This window comes from Schistocerca piceifrons, chromosome 3, assembly GCF_021461385.2.
Source record: "Schistocerca piceifrons isolate TAMUIC-IGC-003096 chromosome 3, iqSchPice1.1, whole genome shotgun sequence".
NCBI lineage: Eukaryota > Metazoa > Arthropoda > Insecta > Orthoptera > Acrididae > Schistocerca > Schistocerca piceifrons.
The window spans coordinates 533,456,030-533,475,934 of NC_060140.1; the positions used below are offsets into that span (position 1 = coordinate 533,456,030).

The 19,905-nt window shown below is 43.8% G+C and overlaps 1 protein-coding gene across 1 annotated transcript in view; it reads right to left on the minus strand.

Annotated features, from left to right (window-relative positions):
- Positions 1–19,905, minus strand: part of LOC124788210 (patched domain-containing protein 3) — a 394,908-nt gene that overhangs the window by 29,308 nt on the left and 345,695 nt on the right. Inside the window, exons 4-5 of the mRNA XM_047255388.1 lie at positions 18,912–19,252; positions 1,250–1,450 (exon numbers count right to left, since the gene is read on the minus strand). Of these exons, the coding sequence (XP_047111344.1) occupies positions 1,250–1,450; positions 18,912–19,252 (542 nt within the window). The remainder of the gene's footprint in view (positions 1–1,249; positions 1,451–18,911; positions 19,253–19,905) is intronic.

Genomic DNA, 19,905 nt, shown 5'->3' on the forward strand with positions numbered 1-19,905 from the left:
ATATAAAGACTAGGGTATGCTAAATAAATCGTAGAGGACGTTGGCGGTTTTAGATACATAGAGACGAAATATTTAATGGAAGGTGGAAGAAAGAGGACAGCACCAAACCAGTAAAGTGTCATCACTTAAAGAGAAGAACCTGAGTGCATTGGTCTGTCTAGTGACCTGTGTAGATGCGGAAGAGGCATGACGAAGGTTAGCTGATGATGTCAATGAATGAGGTAATGGTAACAGAGAGGAAGTCAAACTAGTGAAGAGTGGTGACGTAAGACAAGTGTGAAACTGTGTTGGCTACCTACTCACCTGTGTAGATGCAGCAGATATACACCACAGTGAAGGGGCTGATCCAGAAGCTGATCATGCCGGTGCAGGAGGTAATGGTGATGAACGCAAAACTGGTAATGAGTGGTAACTTAAGAGTGAGAGTGCCTTGGGTAGGCTACTGACCTCTGTAGGTGCAAAAGAAACCTACCAAATGGTGGGGCTGATGATTGTGAACCAGAAGTTGATCATGTCAGTGAAGGAGGAAATGGTAAGAGAGAAGAAATCAGTTTAGTGCAGAGTGGTGGCATTAGACAAGTGACTGATTGTTTTGGATACTTACTGACCTTTGTAGATGCAGTAAATGTGCTCTGAGAGAAAGGTGCTGAGGATGCTCATCTGGAAGATGATCATGTTAGTGAAGGAGGTGACAGTGAAGGAGAACAACACCACACTAGTACACACTGGTGACCTAACAGAAGAGCGTGAGCTGGTTGGACTGGCCACAAACCTGTGTAGATGCAGAAGATACATGCTGAAGGGAAGGGTCTGTTGATGATGACTCATGTAAGAAAAGGAGATAATGGTAAAGGAGAAGAAATCAGACTAGTAAAGAATGGTGATTTAAGACAAGTGTGATTGTGTTAAGCTGCCTACTGACCTGAGTAGATCCACAAGATGCGCACTAAGAGAAAGGTGCAGATGATGCCAATCCAGAAACCAGTCATGCTGCTGAAGGAGGTAGTGTTGATGGCGAAGAATAGCAAGCCAGTAAAGACTGGTGACTTCAGAAAACAGAGTGAATGGGCTGGGCTAGCTGTCAACCAATTTAGATGTAGTAGAAGTGTACTGAGGTGGTGGGACTGATGATACTGAACCAGAAGCTGATCATGTCGATGAAGGAGGTGACGGTGATGGAGACAACACAAAACTAGCAACGAGTGGTGACTTAAGAGAAGAATATGAGTGACTTGGGCCGGATACTGACCTGTGTAGATGCAGAAGATGCGCACCGAGGGGAAGGGGCTGATGATGCCGATCCAGAAGCTGATCATGTCGGTGAAGGAGGTGATGGTGATGGAGACGGCCGCCTCGCTGAGCGTCCGCGCCATCCTCTCGGGCACAGTCAGCGTCACGGGCGTGCGCCGCCACGCCGCCAGCATCACGAACGTGTCGTCGATGCCGATCCCTGCGGTAGAGGGCAAACTCACATTAGTTGCGTTTTACATTCTGTACAACAAGCAGCCACGAGGCCGTAGTGCATATGCAATATGCCAGGAAAACGCAGTGAAGAGCATATATTTTGCAAATCGATGAATATATTTAGAATATTGGTATCTTTGTAAGGTAGAAGTTCCGCCTCTGCGACTAAATGACAGGCGATTTTTTTACTTGCCAGATGTGTTTCAGTTCTTATATTTTCGAATCATCTTCAGGGAAGATTTCGTTCGGTGCTTTTTACATATGCACCGATATGGTAAGTGTGCGTTCTATATTGTCTGGGATGTTCTTTTCTTGGTACTGCGTGCGCATTTTACAACTGTAAAAACTCTTCTCCTTTTATGTAAAGAAAAAAATACATGTTTTAAAGACAATCTGGTGAAAAAAAGAATAATTATGAAATGTGCACACAAATGCCAAGAAAATAAGGTCGTAGACTATTCATTACAACTATACACTAACCCATTACGACGGGTATGTGAAAAGGAACACATAAAGTCGTCACTGAAGATGTTTCAACAATAGAGGAAGCGAACCGCGCCTGACAACCATGCAAACAGCTATTCCTGTAGTCGTAGAGACGGAACTTGTACCTCCATGATGATACTAAAATTTTGTTTCGTGACTAATGACGGCACAATTGACGCGAAACGAGAATATGTTTAGGTTTAGTGTCTCTAGACATATCCTAATTGAAGTGCTCCTCAAGCCGGTGGAACAAGGAACAAAAGCAAGGAAAAAAGTACATAACAACTGCCTGGTTTATTACAGTCAACTATCGTCAAATGAAAAGGATATTTACAGCATTTACTTACACAGAACAAACACTTGTGATCATTGACAACACTCCTACGTTTATATGATGGCAGTCCTACATCGGTTTGACCTGAGATGGGTAGCATTACATATTTTCATTTACTAATCCATCCAAGATGGCTCTGAGCACTATGGGACTTAACATCTGTGGTCATCAGTCCCCTAGAACTTAGAACTACTTAAACCTAACTAACCTAAGGACATCACACACATCCATGCCCGAGGCAGGATTCGAACCTGCGACCGTAGCGGTCACGCGGTTCCAGACTGAAGCGCCTAGAATCGCACGGCCACACCGGCCGGCAATCCATCCAAGACATAACACTAATGTAACGAGTTCACCAGACAACGTACGTAATGATTTCTGCAAACAGTGCATACGATAAAGTATCATACGGGGCAATACACACAATGAAATTTTGTTACTCATGATGGTTTCCGCAAGCTGAAGTAGAAATGGTCATGATACAGTAAAAAGAATGGCATGTGTTGAGCTGAACATCAGAGAAATTCAATACATAGTCCAGATATTTTAAGATATGTAATTAGAAGGCTAGTAATCGACACACTGGTTTTAATCTTGATATTTAAATATTTCAGAGTGTATAGCGCAAGACAAAAAGGGAATTCATTTTTATTTCGTAACAACAATCTAGCACAGTTGAAAGAAAGAAATCTGTGCAAAAGGGACTGCAGTAGATCTGAGTCTACCAGTAAATGGCACTGAAACCAATGTCTGGACAACAGTAGAAAGTTGCCGAAATTTAAACCACATTAAATTAAGGTAATAATCTACAGCTTGGAGGACTACTATTCAAAACAGTTTTTGTTGGTGGTGTTCCACAACTTTGATAAATCGTAGAAATGGCGTATTGTACTATAGGAATCTGCTGAATAATTTATTTTTGATTGTACAAGAAAATGGTCTATGATCGAAACCGGTCGTAGAGTTAAAAATAATTTAATCAGCAGCTTCACGTGGTACAGTATGTCTTTTCTACGATACTACTGCAATCCTCACTGTTAGAACGGCGGCTATGATCTTCGAAAGCTTGAATTTTAACTTCGTTTGATGAGACTTGTGAACCGAGAACGTTTTATAACTTGTTATCGTCGACAAATCTCTGAAACTAAGATATAATTTAAGCTTTCAAGAAAAAGACTTAAACATGCTAGTACCAGTATGGAAAGACTGCCAGCTTTCACCACATGTGTGCGACATCCGCTCGGAGACCAGGAGCTTAGAAACAGCAGCAAACTCACGCTGTGCAGAAAACAAGTTGTCCGCCTCCCGGCTTGTTTCTTCGGATGAAGGAAAAGGAAACGGAAGGCTGAGTTTCCCTGACCGGATTCTGGCTTACACGACTACCTCCGTGCAGAGTTTCATACGCACGAGCGCTGTTTCAGTTAAGGTAAAAGCCAGAGATAAGACGATAAGTATGCAGAGCAGATCGCTGAGCAGTTCAAAAACAAGCACTCCCTTCACAAAGTTAATCACGTCATCTACGCAGCTTTGATATGTACCAGTTACAAACAGCGGTGTGCTGACCATCACATGGGGAAACGTCACTGTTTCCAACGAACTGAGTTACCAGTATAAAATAGTTACATGAAATCTCTCATGGCCGATGTTACAGTGAGACACAGATTTCATTAAATTTTTGCCGCTAGATAAATGGCATACCGTTTAAGAAATGTGCAGATAATGATCCTATATAGTATTAACGGAAATTAATGCAGGTCTTCGTTAGAGTAGGATCTCTTGTATGAGCTTAGAAGTACGAAAGCAAACCTTTCACCAAGCAAAATATGACATTCTAGCTTCAAAATTTAACAAAAGCTTCAAGCAATGGTTATTTTGAGACCGAACCTATATCGGTAACTTTTGTTGTTCTCACTTCTCTCTTACAACAAAGTTGTTCTTTAGCTAGATTTAAAGAGTGATAAATTGAAATCAAGGAATATTCAGAGCCAATAAGAGGTGTAAGTGGCCAGAAAATAGCTGTGTTTGTTGCAGGTATTTAAAAGAGCACAGTCTAAAACCAAACAAAAAGAAATTTAATGAAATTTGCAAGCCTGACATCGTCAGATGAAGGAAACACAGCAGTCTGTATTAGTATTACACATTTTAATAACCTTGGTCGGAGTACAGTCCAGTACAAGCTACGTAACCGATTTCGGTTGACCAACAACCAGATTCAGATCTATGAAAGAAACAGAAAAATTGCCTTTCAGTTTACATCATCGTTCCTCCCTCGGGCGTGTGTGTGTGTGTTGACCTTAGCGTAAGTTAGTTTAAGTTACATTAAGTAGTGTGCAAGATCATTGACCGATGACCTCAGCAGTTTGGTCCCATAGGAACTTCCCACCACCAGCATAGTTCGGGAGATATGATATTTTTACACGTGGGAGTTTAATTATTTGAGAAATCAGGATGGGGGTTTGGTAGTATAAGCTCAAGTACTTATATAAAATATGTACATGCTTTTACAATTATTGAAGCAAGAGACAATGAACTGAAGATTTTAAGTAAAATATTTTTATTGTTTATGGTTCAAATGGCTCTGAGCACTATGGGACTTAACATCTGAGGTCATCAGTCCCCTAGAACTTAGAACTGCTTAAACCTAACTAACCTACGGACAGCACACACACCCATGCCCGAGGCAGGATTCCAACCTGCGACCGTAGCGGTCGCGCGGTTCCAGACTAAAGCGCCTAGAACCGCTCGGCCACTTTATTGTTTACAATCAGTTGCTAACCTTTATGAAAATGGCGCACTTAACTTTAACGGAGTTACAGGAAATAAACAGTTCTTCCGGTAGGTTGGGAAGGGGAGACTGTCGATGTGGGAGGGAAGAGTTTGAGATGAGGACGCTGAACCAAGCTTTTGAAATATTAGGGTAAGAAGTAGGGTGGGAACAGGGTGAGGAAGGGCACCCTAACATTGAGAGGTTGAGAAATCTGTTAAAGATGGAAGTGGCGATAGATCTCCGGGCAGATTTTGTGGTGAGGTAGAGGGAGGAATAGATATGGGGAGTACATAGATGTAAGCGTAAGAGGAGGTGCTGGCAGAAGTGCGGCAGAGTACGAGATTTAATAAATGATAGGATGGTTGGTGTCAAGTTTACGGTAAATGGGAACTCCAACGTACAATGTGGTTAGTAGTGGAGGATACTAAACGTATATGGAAGGCAAGGCTGATTTCATGGCTATCAAGCAATGCAAATCTAGGATTTAAAATAATCTTTGATCGCAATAGTTTTTATAGTTCACTTTGTAACTAGTTTCGCTCAGTAATCATCATCTCAGCATCGGCCAGTGGTTATAGAACGGTACAGAAAACATCACAAAATCTGTGTGAAGATTGACAGTGTCGGAAAATAAAATGTCTGATAAAGCTGAGGACAAGCATTGTGGGTCCAGCGCCGACGACTGTATCGCCAACACGCTGCAGCTGACGACTTGAGGCCATAGCGATGTCAATTTCTATCGAATCGGGATACTCAAGGTTCATCCTCGACGTTCCCCAAGTCTTCCATGAATCTGGAGAAGTTACAAGCGTCGGGCACCTACAATGTAAGCACTGCACCTTAGTGCTTTAAAGGAAAATTGAAGAATGCGAACGGAGTTCCGTTCTTCGCACCAACAACATTTTACCACTTCTTGCATATCTTAGAACGCCATGCACTCTGCCCAATACTCTCCGTTTCTGAACTGCTGCAGGGCCAATAGCAACAAGTGTAGGTCAGCCTCTACATCTACACCTCCGCATCCTATACGAAGGCAATTTTACAGATATTATCTTCCCGATCCAGTACTGCACCCTACGCCTACCCATTCTACGAGCTATAGCCACGATCCCCGTATCTTTTCCTTAGAACAAGGGTCCAATACATCTCCCAGCGCCGGCTGGAGTGGCCGAGCGGTTCTAGGCGCTTCAGTCTGGAATTGTGCGACCGCTAAGATCGCAGGTTCGAATCCTGCCTCGGGCATGGATGTGTGTGATGTCCTTAGGTCAGTTAAGTTTAAGTAGTTCTAAGTTCTAGGGGACTGATGACCTCCGAAATTAAGTCCATAGTGCTCAGAGCCATTTAAACAAACATCTCCCAGCCTCCTAATCCACCCTTGCCCTTTTCTGTTCCTGTCTCTATGTATGCACTGGACTTTCCAGCCCAGCCCAACACACTCCCCGTTCCTAGACACACGCTTCCTCCTATCCTATTCTCCATTTATGTATGCAACATCCCAGGGTAACACCATCCCCCTCTGCCAGATATAGCGTCCCATGTCCTACTGCCCTTCATCCATGTATCCCTCTTTCTTTCCTATCTTTCTTCCTGTCTACACAGCTTCTACTGAGAACTGACGCCGAAGGACTTACTGGATGTGTCATCACCATCGTCTTAGCATCAGCTGTATCACCGCCGTCTGTGTTTTATAGTAAATCATGATAAATATCACTTTTGTTCTATTTTAACCTTATTACTTTAAACTGAATTATAAATGCTATAGTTTGTGCATGAGTATGTTTGTTTCTCCTTCACGATGAAATGGCTGGACGGATTTGGAAGAAATTTGGAATGTGATTAGCAAATGCCGTGAATTAACACATAGGCTACTTTTAAAAGTGTGTAATGCAAGATAATTTACTGATTTCAAGAATATAACGCGAAATCTGGACAATATTACTCTTAGAAAAAGCTGTTTACTTTTCGGCTTTTGAACTGTATCGTATTTGTGAAAATTCTTTCATTGTTTAATATGTCCTACATAATACGATTCAACGTAATGCATAACACGCTTGTACAGTACTCAAAGTGTTTAATCTATGCTTCCATACAAACCCGTTGAATTTTAGCCGGTGAGCATCAGGCATATTTTATCACTTCTGAGACACATGAAGACTCACAATGACGGTGTCATTTAAATGCCGTACGACAGAGAGACTTTGTGTCATTACGTGTCCAGCACGGTAGGCGTTTTGTGGGGCTAGATTTGATTATGATATGCGAGCGTATGCGCTAGTAAGAGGCGCATACATGAAGGCAGACGACGTTGTTGTAGTACAAGCATTATAAAATTTTCATTGCATCGAACTAGAAATTGCTTATTTTCTTTCTTCGTCGAATTAGTACGTTTGTTACAACTTCACGCTGAAGCAGCTGGGCGGATCTGGATGAACTTCACTGTTCCCACGGGATGGTCAACGCGACGTGACTGAAAAGTCATCCCTGAAAGTTAACTATCAAACGAATGCGTTAAGTTTAGCTTAGCGTTTAGTTTCTTCCTTGAGGAAACGAATGGGTTGTGAGCAATATATATTGTGTCAGCATCTCCCATCGTCCCAAAAATTGGTGTTTTTTCGCGCTGTTTGCTGGGCCGCAAGTGGCTCACGCCTCAATACCTTTGAGATATAACATTTATGATGGCGCATACACGTAGATATTGAGTTTCGGCATTAATGTTTCTTTATAAATATCTGTTTAGCCGCGGGTAGCACTCCGTGGCGCAGTTAGTTTTGACGTAATTCGCTTAAACGAGCCGGCCGGTGTGGCCATGTGGTTCTAGGCGCTTCAGTCTGAAACCGCGCGACGGCTACGGTCGCAGGTTCGAATCCTGCCTCGGGCGTGGATGTGTGTGATGTCCTTAGGTGAGTTAGGTTTAAGTAGTTCTAAGTTCTAGGGGACTGATGTAATGGCTCTGAGCGCTATGGGACTTAACATCTGTGGTCATCAGTCCCCTAGAACTTAGACCTACTTAAACCTAACCAACCTAAGGACATCACACACATCCATGCCCGAGGCAGGATTCGAACCTCCGACAGTAGCGGTCACGCGGTTCCAGACTGAAGCGCCTAGAACCGCACGGCCACCCCGGCCGGCTGGGACTGATGACCTCAGATGTTAAGTACCATAATGCTCAGAGCCATTTGAGCCTTTTTTTTTTTTTTTTTTTAAACGACAACAGTATGGCAGCTGTCTGTCACGCTTCACGGCCAACGTTTCCTCATGTGGCGGAAATGTTACGAGTAAAAAAGAGAAATTACTGTTCTAATCGTGGTAACATTAGACACTGTGAAAGGTCATGAAGGATAAAGCCCATGATTGGCTGACACAATCATTTTTATTTCATGGCAGCTGACAGTTTCGACCATAATTTTGTATCCACAAGTAGCACAGTGTCACAATCATCGATTCACCATAATAATGTATGACACGTGGACCTCCAAGATACAGTGTATTGGAAACACACAACATTACATCAAAATGACTGTTACAGAAATTTGTGATAGCAGAAGCAGATATAAACAACATATCAACATTTGATCGAAAAATCCTGCGAAGCCATAGGGTTGGAGAGTAGGATGTAGCCATGAACTACGGAAATCTCACGACGGAGAGTACTCTAATTGTATGATATGGCGAGGATGGAAAACGAGAAGATACCCCACAAGAATAATGAAAATATGGCTGTAGTCCACTAGAAAGGAAGCATCACCCAAGACTAAAGATGGATGGACAAAGCCTTTAATGACCTCGTTCAAACGGAGATCTGAGGACGGAAGAGAAAAGCAGAGAACTGAAATGTATGGTGTCAAATTGTTGGAGGGGACAAAGAGGCACGGAGGGATGTAATGTCAAAGAAGAGGAAGACGATGTACGAGGTGGTGGTTGAAACTGGTAAGCAGCGGACAGCAATATTTTTTTTTCATTCGTTGTGACGGCAGGACCGCTCTCTCTCCGACAAAGCCGCTAGATGAGTGTAAACGAACGGAGACGCTTAGCTGCCTGGGCTGTAGCCGGTATGTGGGACGCAGGCGGGGCCGGAGCGCCACCTTGAGTGAAAGCAGGCGCAGACAAATGGGTTTCCGGAAGTTCAAGCCGGCTGTTACCGCACGACGGCAGCAAAGCAGGAAGACGCTGTGCGCCTTACGTAATCACGTGGGCGTCCTTAGCAGGAGAAGAGGGAAAGCTCCTAGAAAGGCTTTCTACGCTGCGCGGTAATACCTTGTTACGTCACTTACCATAGGTCCGTGGCAAAGAGAAGGCTTCGCGAGAAGAAGGATCGAGGTTTATTTCCTTCAAGTGTGAGTAACGCAAACAGACACGCTTTTAAGCGCAAAACACGCCCAGCTCAACATTCTGACTCTATTCTAGCTAATTATGCCACGAGACATCAATGAATTTACACAATGGGTTCCCATCGTTTATGACCATGTTCCAAACCTTACTACCCTCATACACACTGGACTCGCATTCGGGAAGACGACGGTGCAAATCCGCGTCCGGTCATGCTGATTTAGATTTTCCGTGATTTCTCTTAATCTCTTAAGGCAAATGCAGGATGGTTCCTTTGAGAAGGCATAGCCTATTGTCTTTTCCATCCTCCTCTAATCAGAGCTCGTACCCCGCCTATAATGACCTAGTTGTCGACGAGACGTTAAACACTAATCTTCTCCTCCTCAAAATGGTTCAGATGGCTCTGAGCATTATGAAACTTAACATCTGAGATCACCTGTCCCCTAGAACTTAGAACTACTTAAACCTAACTAAACTAACGACATCACATACATCCATGCCCGAGGCAGGATTCGAACCTGCGACCGCAGCTGTTTTCATTACCTTGTACTCGTATGTAAATAGCCGGTGTTTACCATGGTGTTTTTTGTACGCCTTGGACATAGACAACACCATCCTCTGTGCTGTAATATGGGTTGCCGTCCCTCAGGGGCTACCTTGGCTCCGGCATAACAGCACTCCATCAATGAGTTGCTGAATTTCGTCCTGGGGGATGTGTCAAAACCCAGAGCTGTGTGGAGGGCCCTGCCGATAAGGGTCAAAACGTTCTCGATTGGGGAGATATCTGGCGATCTAGCTGGGGGTGAGGGGTGGGGGGTGGGGGGTGGGGGGGTAGGGTGTGGCAACCACGAAGACAACTGTAGAAACTCTTACCGTGTGCAGGCGGACATTATCGTGCTGAAATGTAAGCTCAGTAAGACTTGCCATAAAGGGCAACGTAACGGGGCGCAGAACATCGTCGACATTCCACAGTGCTGTATGGGTGCCACGGATGACTACCAAAGGGGTCCTGCTGTGAAAAGAAATGACACCCAAGACCATCACCCTGGTTTTCGCACCGTACGGCGGGCGACAGTCAGGCTGGCATCTCGGCGCGGTCAAGAGTTTCTCCAGGCACGTATTTGCTGGTAATCGGGCCTGGAATCTCATTGACTGGAGTAGAATTGTTTTCGGTTATGAGGCCAGCTTGATAATGAGCCCCAAAGACTAGCGAAGACGTGCCTGGAGACGCTTCGGACAGCGATGGGATACCAACCTGACTGTCACCGCCGTATGTCCCGACAACCAGAATAATGGTCTGGCGTACAACTTATTTTCATAGCATTGCTTGTCATCCGCGGCACCCTTACAGCACAGCGGTACGTCGACGACATTCTACGCCCCGTTTTGTTGCCGTCATGGCAAGTCATCCTCTGCTTACATTTCAGCAATATAATGCCCGCCCGAGCATGGCGAGAGCTTCTACTCTTTGTCTTCGTGCTTGCCAAACCCTACCTTTGTCAACAAGGTCGCTCGACATCTCCCCAATTGAGAACGTTCGGAACATTATGGGCAGTCTCCTCCAACCACCTCGGGATTTTGGCCATCTAACGCACCAGTTCGACAGAATGTGGTACGATATCCTTCAGGAGGTCATCCAACAACTCCATCAATGAATGCAAAGCCGAATGAATTCTTGCATAAGGTCCACAGCTGGACCAATACATTATTGAAATGCTCAAATTGTAAATCTTTTTTCTCGTGAATAAATCATCCAGTTTTTCCGAATTTCTAATCATTTATTTGTCTACACAATTCATTACATCTGGAGTACTGCCTTTCGAAATGCCTTCGCAAAAGAAGACAAAGTAAATATTCCAGAATTCGAATCAGGAACATCTGCCAACATGAGTAACGTAGAAGTTTATGTCCTCTGAGTAGTGATCCAACTTAAATCACTTAATAAAAGCAAGTCTTCTGGTCCAGACTGTATACGAATTAGGTTCCTTTCAGAGTATGCAGATGCATTAGCTCCATACTTAACAATCATATACAACCGTTCACTCGACCAAAGATCCGTACCCAAAGACTGGAAAGTTGCACTGGTCACACCATTATTCGAGAAAGGTACTAGGAGTAATCCACTTAATTAGAAGCCCATATCATTAACGTCGCTATGCAACAGGATACTGGAACATATATTGTGTTCGAACATAATGAATTACCCCAAAGCAAACGGTATATTGACACACAGTCAACATGGGTTTAGAAAACATCGTTCTTGTGTAACACAACTAGCTCTTTATACACATGATGTGTTGAGTGCTATTTATAAGGGATTTCAGATCGATCCCGTATTTCTGGATGTCCGGAAGGCTTTTGACACTATACCACACAAGCGGCTTGTAGTGAAATTGCGTGCTTATGGAATATCGTCTCAGTTATTGTGATTTCCTGTCAGAGGAGTCACAGTTCGTAGTAACTGACGGAATGTCATCGAGTGAAACACAAGTAATTTCTGGCGTTCCCCAAGGTAGTGTTATAGGCCCTTTACTGTTCCTTATCTATATAAACAACTTGGGAGCCAATCTGAGTAGCCGTTTTAGGTTGTTTGCAGATCAAATCTAAAGGCCGTAAATTCAACTAAACACCTAGAAATTACAATTACGAACAACTTAAATTCGAAGGCACACATAGAAAATGTTGTGGGGAAGGCTAACCAAAGACTGCGTTTTATTGGCAGGACACTTAGAAAATGTCACATATCTACTAAGGAGACTGGCTACACTACGCTAGTCCGTCCTCTTTTAGAGTACTGCTGCGCGGTGTGCGATCTTTACTAGATAGAACTGACGGAGTACATCGAAAAAGTTCAAAGAAGGGCAGTATGTTTTGTATCATCGCGAAATATATGAGAGAGTGTCACAGAAATGATACAGGATTCGGGCTGGAAATCATTAAAAGAAAGGCGTTTTTCGTTGTGACGGAATCTTCTCACGAAATTCAAATCACCAGCTTTCTCCTCCGAATGTGAAAATATTTTGTTGACACCGACCTACACAGGGAGAAACGACCACCACGATAAAATAAGGGAAATCAGAGCTCGTACGGAAAGATGTAGGTGTTCGTTCATTCAGCGCACTATACGATATTGGAATAATAGAGAATTGTGAAGGTGGCTCGATGAACCCTCTGCCAGGCACTCAAATGTGATTTGCAGAGTATACATGTAGATGTAGATGTAGATGAAATCAGTTACCATTGACAATAAATATTCTACAGCTGTCGAGACTGATTTAATTCAAATTTAAAATATTACTGAAACACTAGATATATTTCCCATATACATGTAGCCGTCTTCTACAATAAAGAACGCAGGCTGCTATCGAAATCGCAACTCTCGTTCGACGAGTGGACCGTTTTGAATTGAGCGTTACCACTTCCAATTACAAAGTTTCTACTCACAGATCTATTGTACCAATACAAATATAAACCATCAAAGGTTTACGCTTTTTCAAAATTATGAAAAGTTGTTCAGATCACCAAGGATGAGCTGTATCCTACATGGTCAGATCGTTTTTACTTTATCGTACTAAGAATCGATTAGCAGACGATCAGTATTTTGGATTAAAAGTCCAAATATGAGAACTTTTCAGTGTATCACGAGTACAGAAGAGGAGAGAGGAAAATAAATGAAGGTATCCGAGTGGAACCGAAAGCAGAAGCAAATATGACGATCCGGGAATACAGGCCGAGGTGGGTTAAACATGAAGAACGACTGGCAAACTCTAAACGTCTATAAATCGACTACCGCTGGAAACCATTTTTCTAAATCCATATCTACACTTTTATCCTACTACTCGTACTTCAGTTTTTGGTGCAGGATGCGTAGAACGACTTTCAGAATATTTCTCTGTCGTTCCATTCCCGAATAGCACGTGGGAAGACTGAAGGCCTAGATCTTACTGTGCGACCTCTAATTTTTCTTATGTAATCCAATCGGCGATTTATCACTATGTAGGTGGAAGTCAACAGAATATTTTGGCATTCTGAGTGGACAGATGGGGATGCAAATTTCATGAAAAGATCTTTCCGCAACGAAAAACGCCATTGTTTTGATGATTGTCACCAACTCGCTGATCCTATCCACCATTCATGCGACGATACAAAACGCATAGAAACAATCCAGAAAAGGACGGACAAGTGTAGTGAAGCCATTCATTTTGGTAGATTTTTTGCATCTTCTAAGTGTTCTGCCAATAAAAGGGAAACTTTGGTTGACTTCCCCACAACATTTGCTATATGATGGTTTCAGTTTAAGAGACTTAAGGAAAGGAAAGAAGTATTTGCGGGAAAAGCTTTGACATCGAAACAGAAAGAAACAAAAATCGTGAACTGAAGAAGATAATACGGTGAGTAGATATCGCAGCAGTGTTCGTCATGAAAACTACAAGGAGAAGAAACAATTTGACCTGGCTTGTACGGTTTAAATGGCTCTAAGCACTATAGGACTTAACATCTGAGGTCGTCTGTCCCCTAGACTTAGAACTACTTGAACCAGACTAACCTAAGGACATCACACAAATCCATGCCCGAGTCAGGATTCGAACCTGCGACCGTAGCAGCCGCGTGGTTCCGGACTGAAGCGCCTAGAGCCGCTTGACCACAGCGGCTGGCCTGGCTCTTATCCCCACGTCCCTGACACGCAGTATAATCTCCCAATTCGTGTACCGATAGCAAGCAGGGGTCAGCGCTTAAGGTTTCACAAGGCGCCGTGAAGTGAGGGGAAGCGACATAGCCGCTTCTAGAAATGTCTTGTTGTAACCGAGGATATTCCCCCTCTCCTCCCCGCGTTTCGCCAGAAGTTCTTTGCCAACTTCCACATACGTCGGAAGGCCAGAGTCGGCTGTCACTCACGAAAGAGCTAAAGAAGCGACAACTATGCGAGGATGCCAGCGTGCGTACTAGCACGTATACGTGGCAGGAATTTCTAGAAGCGAGTCCGTGGGCCTTCGCGTAGTCAGTCCCTTGTTAATAATTCCTAGCAGTGGGTCACGAAAGCGGGCTTAGCGGAAGATGACTCATATGCGTCCTTTTAATATCCCACAACCTGTCCAATATGTTACTGTCTATACGATGCTCAAACGTTTGGAGACAAAATTATACACACGTTAGAGAATTCTAAACTGCATGTTTTGAGACAATAGTTGGAATGAACATTTCGATTTTTTATTCACTTTAGCAATTTTCGACCTATGGTAACAGCCTTAGCTCGTAATGTTTGTTCATTTGGCCCCACTGCCTGCTCAGATCGCTCACGGGAGACGCGTAACTGCTTCTTTACTAGTACTCTCCAAACTGTATTTTTCGGAGTATGCGTTTCATGCGCAAGTTTATGGGTGCTGATTGATGAATCTCCTCAAATTCTTCTGTGCAGCCAGTTCTTTGTCGAGATCCTTATGCAGCTCTCTGTGGATTGCAAGAGAGACTTTCTCTTCTGTGCATGGTGATGTAGTTCTTCCAATTGGAATCACGTCTGTTACGAAACGTTTCTCTCTAGAGTTGTTTGACTTTACGGCACTAAATCTGCTGCGCCATGCATTAAATGCGCGTTTGCAACTTTCTGTGATGAGTAACGCTCCGTTTCCGCCAACCAGTGCTGAACTTTAAAGATTGACAAATTTCACCGTGTGCACATCACAGACGACTGTGTATTTTTTTTTTTTTTTTTAGGTTGCTCCCACCAACGTTGACGCGGCATACAGTTACATGTGACACTAAAAGCATCTAGCATTGAAGTTGGTGCTAAATGCGGAGCTTCCGTAAAACTTCGCCAATTTTGGGGATTTTGCGTTCCTTTGAATTTTTCGTTGATTCTATGAGAGCTTTCAGACCTGTTTCGTGTATCACTGGTGGTCAATTCCATCTCTTATTAATTTATGCGGTATAAATCTCTCCAATGCTCTCTAAGATGAAGGTGAATTTGTAATTGCTGTTACATCAATAGGAAACAAATGAAATCAGTATAGACAGCTGAGTGGAAGAAAAGTAATAAGAGATTTTTTGTTCTGTATAACAAAATATGCGTTGGATGGCGAGGAGGAGTACATTTCCAGTAAATTCTTCTATGGAAGTTTAGCGCTAAGTATATCACTCTGTTAGTTACTGGAATGGGAGACGACTGATTCGCCGAGTTGTGCGGCAGAAGACGGTGACTCGCCCTTTTTCTATGCTTACTTGTAGTTAAAGATGCAGACCACACTGAGTAAATGCACCGTAAGCACACTCTGAAAATGGACTGAGAACACGACAACCCCGCAAAGAGCTGAGTGCCTTGGGCTGCCCCAACAGAGGAGACGCGCCACAGACGGAGAAAACGACGGTCTAATTGTCTCAGCCTTCCGCGTGCGTGACTGGGGCCACGCAATTGGCCTTGCGTTGCGTGTCCGAGACGAGAGTGCGGAGGGAAGGCATCCCGCCTGGGCAAGTAATCGGGACTGCGTTCTCCATAACTGGCCTCGCATTGCAGGCGACTGTGTGCCAGGGAACGTCCATCTTGCGGCTGTGGGTCAGTGGCGCGTAGCAAACAGGTGTAATTCAATGACATATAAACTACTGCATAAACTAAGCATTACTCTTCACTAGCTCCTGCGCTCTTTGCTAACAAAGGTCATAGTTGCGCACTTCACGCAGTAGCTCTTCTGAGGTTTACACGTAGACAGCTTTAGTACATTTCTCTGAAACGTGTATCTCTAGGTATAGTTTACATGGACTGAACTGTGGCTGTATTAGCTGCCTACTCGATCATGTGCGCATATGGACACTGATTTGTACCTTTCATTGAAAGGACACTACTTGTTGTTGACGTGCTTGGTATCTATTACTCTTTTTTTCCACAAAGCGTTTGACAGTGTCACCTACTGTAGAATGTTAACGAAGAGCCGAGAATAGAGAACGGTTTACAGATATGCGAGTGACAGGAAGACTTCGTAAGTAATAGAACTCAGCACGTTGTCCCAGACGGTGAGCGTTCATCAGAGACAATGGTATGATCAGAAGTGCACCAGGGAAGCGTGATAGCCCCACTTTTGTTCTCTGTATAGTGCATGATCTGAATCAGCTATTTCAGGCTCAAGCAATTGTTCACGGGGAAGTATCGTCACTGAGAGACAGTAGGAGGATGCAAGATAACTTAGTCAGAATTTCTAGTTGGAGTGAGTAATAGCGGCTTGTTCTAACTACAGAAAAATTGAAGTTAATGCAGATCAGTAGGAAAAACAATCCTGCAATGTTCGAATACAGTATTAGTGATATAATGCTGGACACAATAATGTCGGTTACATTTCGCAGCTCTCATGACTGGCAGGAGATGCAACTTCAAATGAAAAGTAAATGTGGAACAATTAACATTTGTGGCTCCTGAGGATTTTCCTGGCGTTGCTTACATCGTTTAAGTTAAATGAAAGTGACAATAGTCAGTTACCTAATGTTGTTCTCTGAATCTTACTCGTAACTGCACGCAATGACCCATAAACAAAATTACTGGTATGTCAGACAGGTCATTCAGCCGTGTGACGTGACACAGTTTCATTGGTCAAGATGTGGGTGTATTTTCTATGATGGATGTATTGCACAACATTACAGTTTCTGTGCGTGACAGACAGTTGTAAATGTGTTTAGCAAAGTGAATTCAAGTGTGTTATCTCTAATTGAAGCTCTAGTTGTCATTTCGCTGGAATAAACATACATTTACAATTTCAAAAACGTAACTTTACGTTATTCGTGTTACTTGTTTATTTATGTGGATAGTGCATACCTTCTCATTGTGTGAGCCCCTGCCACAGGCAGCGTGAGGTGCACGATTGTGTCTCAGAACGTGCGCTAGCTGTGCGCTTCATTTATTTCAAGCGTCAACTTCGCTGCGCAATTTCTCGGGATGTAATTGACATATTGCGATGCAACCAACGCCTTTATTTTTGAGATTTTTCATGCTTTTGATTGGATACGAAATAACAGGGGTGTCCATTTAAAAATACACAACTTTGTATTAAAAATGGTATTTGTTTACGTTTTAAAATTTCGGATAGTATTTGGTTTTCTAAGCCCACACCGTACGTTCATGATGGTTAAAACCGTTTTTGAATATCTATTGTTGTTCTCACTTTAGCCATCAACAATATAGTCTCCTTCCCTATTTACAACAGTCTGCTAAAGCTGGGATAACTTTTCGATTCCGCGACTGTAGAAATCACGTGGCTTTGAGGCGAAGGACCCGTCGAGCCATGTTCGGACTTCATTTTCATCGGAACGGAAGTTCCTTGAAGGTTGTCCATAGAGAGTGGAAAAATCTGAGGGCGCAAGATGAGAAAAATAAGATGGGTGCTGTGTAGCGTTTTAGTCAGTCTAGCAGAAGGGGGGGTGGGCGTTATCGAGGAGTAGCACCATTTTCCCCAGTCTCGCTTGTCGTTGTTCTTGGAGTGCGTCTGCAAGATGTCTCAGTTGTTGACTATAAATCTCAACAGTGATGATTACACCTCGGAGAAGCAATTCATAGTTCACCACACCGTTGTCGTTCCACCAGATGCATAACATCATCTTTTGTGGGTGCGCATAGGTCTTTGTACGGGTAGTTGCCACTTCGCTGGGGTTCAGACATTCCTTTCCCTGTGTTATGTTAGTATAAGATACCATTTCTCGCCACCAGTAACGATACAGGATAGGAATGGTCGGTGTTGTTCATGAGCCAATTGATGACGTGTAAGCAGAGATGCTCATATGGCCAGCTACTAATTTTTGTGTTGTTGGTTTACAGCATGTGGTAACCAAACAGTCGATCTTTGAACTTTCTCCATTGCATGCAAATGTCGCACGATAGTGGAACGATCACTGACGTGGATGATTGTGAATTAATACGTTTAAACATCTTCGTCAAACCGCGAAGATCTTCCTGAACATGGAGATTCACTAATATCAAAACGACCCCTCTAAAAACGAGAAAACCCTTTTCTTGCCGTGCTCTGCCCAATAGCATTATCTACATACTCGGGGCTAAAGTTTGTGGCTGCCTCCGCTGTTGTCACTCCTCTATCGAACTCAAACAGAAAAATATGTCGGAAATGTTACAATTTCTGTACTTGGGACTCAATTTTCTAGCGTCCACAGCTCACTATTTCCAAATGACAAAGTGCCGATATACAAACTCAAATAGCAACAACGAACGACAAATAAAAAATGACAGTCTATGAATAAACTCATAGCTGCCACGATAATAACATGCACAGCAAAAACGCTACGAACTTAAGCACCAACTTAATTTTTTTTGTATTGTTTAGGCTTACAGAGTTAAAACTCCCGTATATCGGGAACCGCTGCGGCGGTAATGTTTCGTAATAGACGTTTGGACGGAGTGCGTTTTACACCCTCCAATATAGGTGGTGCTCAGCTCGGAAACAGGCCGGCAGAATTATTTTGAGCGCAACTCCCGATTTATGCTCTGGACTCGAAGTATTTCCGAGAGCTGAGACGAGCCGAGTAGCAGGGCGAGCGACTGACCTAGCATGAGGAAGGGCGCGGCCAGGTTGATGCCGATGAACTCGACGCCAAGGTACATGACGAGCCCGAAGGCGGCGCCGGTGCCCATCACGGCCGAGATGTTGCCCAGGAAGCCGAGCCATGGCTTGGAGCGCACCCAGTCGGCCATCATGCACGACGTGATGGAGAAGAAGGCCATGATGATGAACGTGGTGCTGAAGTAAGGGATGACGGTGCGTGTGTTCCGCTCCAGCTCGATGTCGAGCGTGCGAGACGCGAAGCGCGCCACCGAGATGTGCTTGAAGGTGTGCGCGTCCGCCTCGCCCACCACGTCCAGGAACACGTCCTCCCACGCCGCGCCCCTGCAACACAACACACACGCACACATGTCACGAGCAGTCACAAACTGTACACACATACACGTAACAAGCAATCAGAAAACACACACAGACACACAAAACCGCGCGGGCGCGCACACACAGTGGTCAGTATGAAAAAAAACACAACGTACTAATAAAAAAGTAAAAATAGAAAATGTAATCGTTAGTTTTAACACAACAAAAAACTGTTTTAGCATACCAGAGGAAGGCTCAAACAGAACACCATGGTCAGTGGCGAGGCCACTCACAGGAAATTAACATTTTGTGAACCGGTTACATTCAAATTATTAACGTTTAGAGTTGAAGATCTAGCCAAAGCAACGGGTTTTAGACGAGTTTAGTCGGGAAGGGAGGAATAATATGCTGCTTACGCTTCAAAGGAATATTTTTAATCCGGTGGAGAAAATCTGTGTCACGAAATTTTAACCCTGGGTAGCTGGTGCCAGTAGGAACCAAAATTACCAGTGTTGTGTACGTCGACAACGCACCATTTTTAAACTACGGAAACTTGGCGCCACGCGCTCCGATTGGCCGTGGGCTTGCCCTGTTTCCGTTCGTCAGTTGACGGGCAGCACTATGGTTGTCGGTTCATACATACATCCCTCGCCCTGATCTCCGGCAGGCAAAGCATTCGC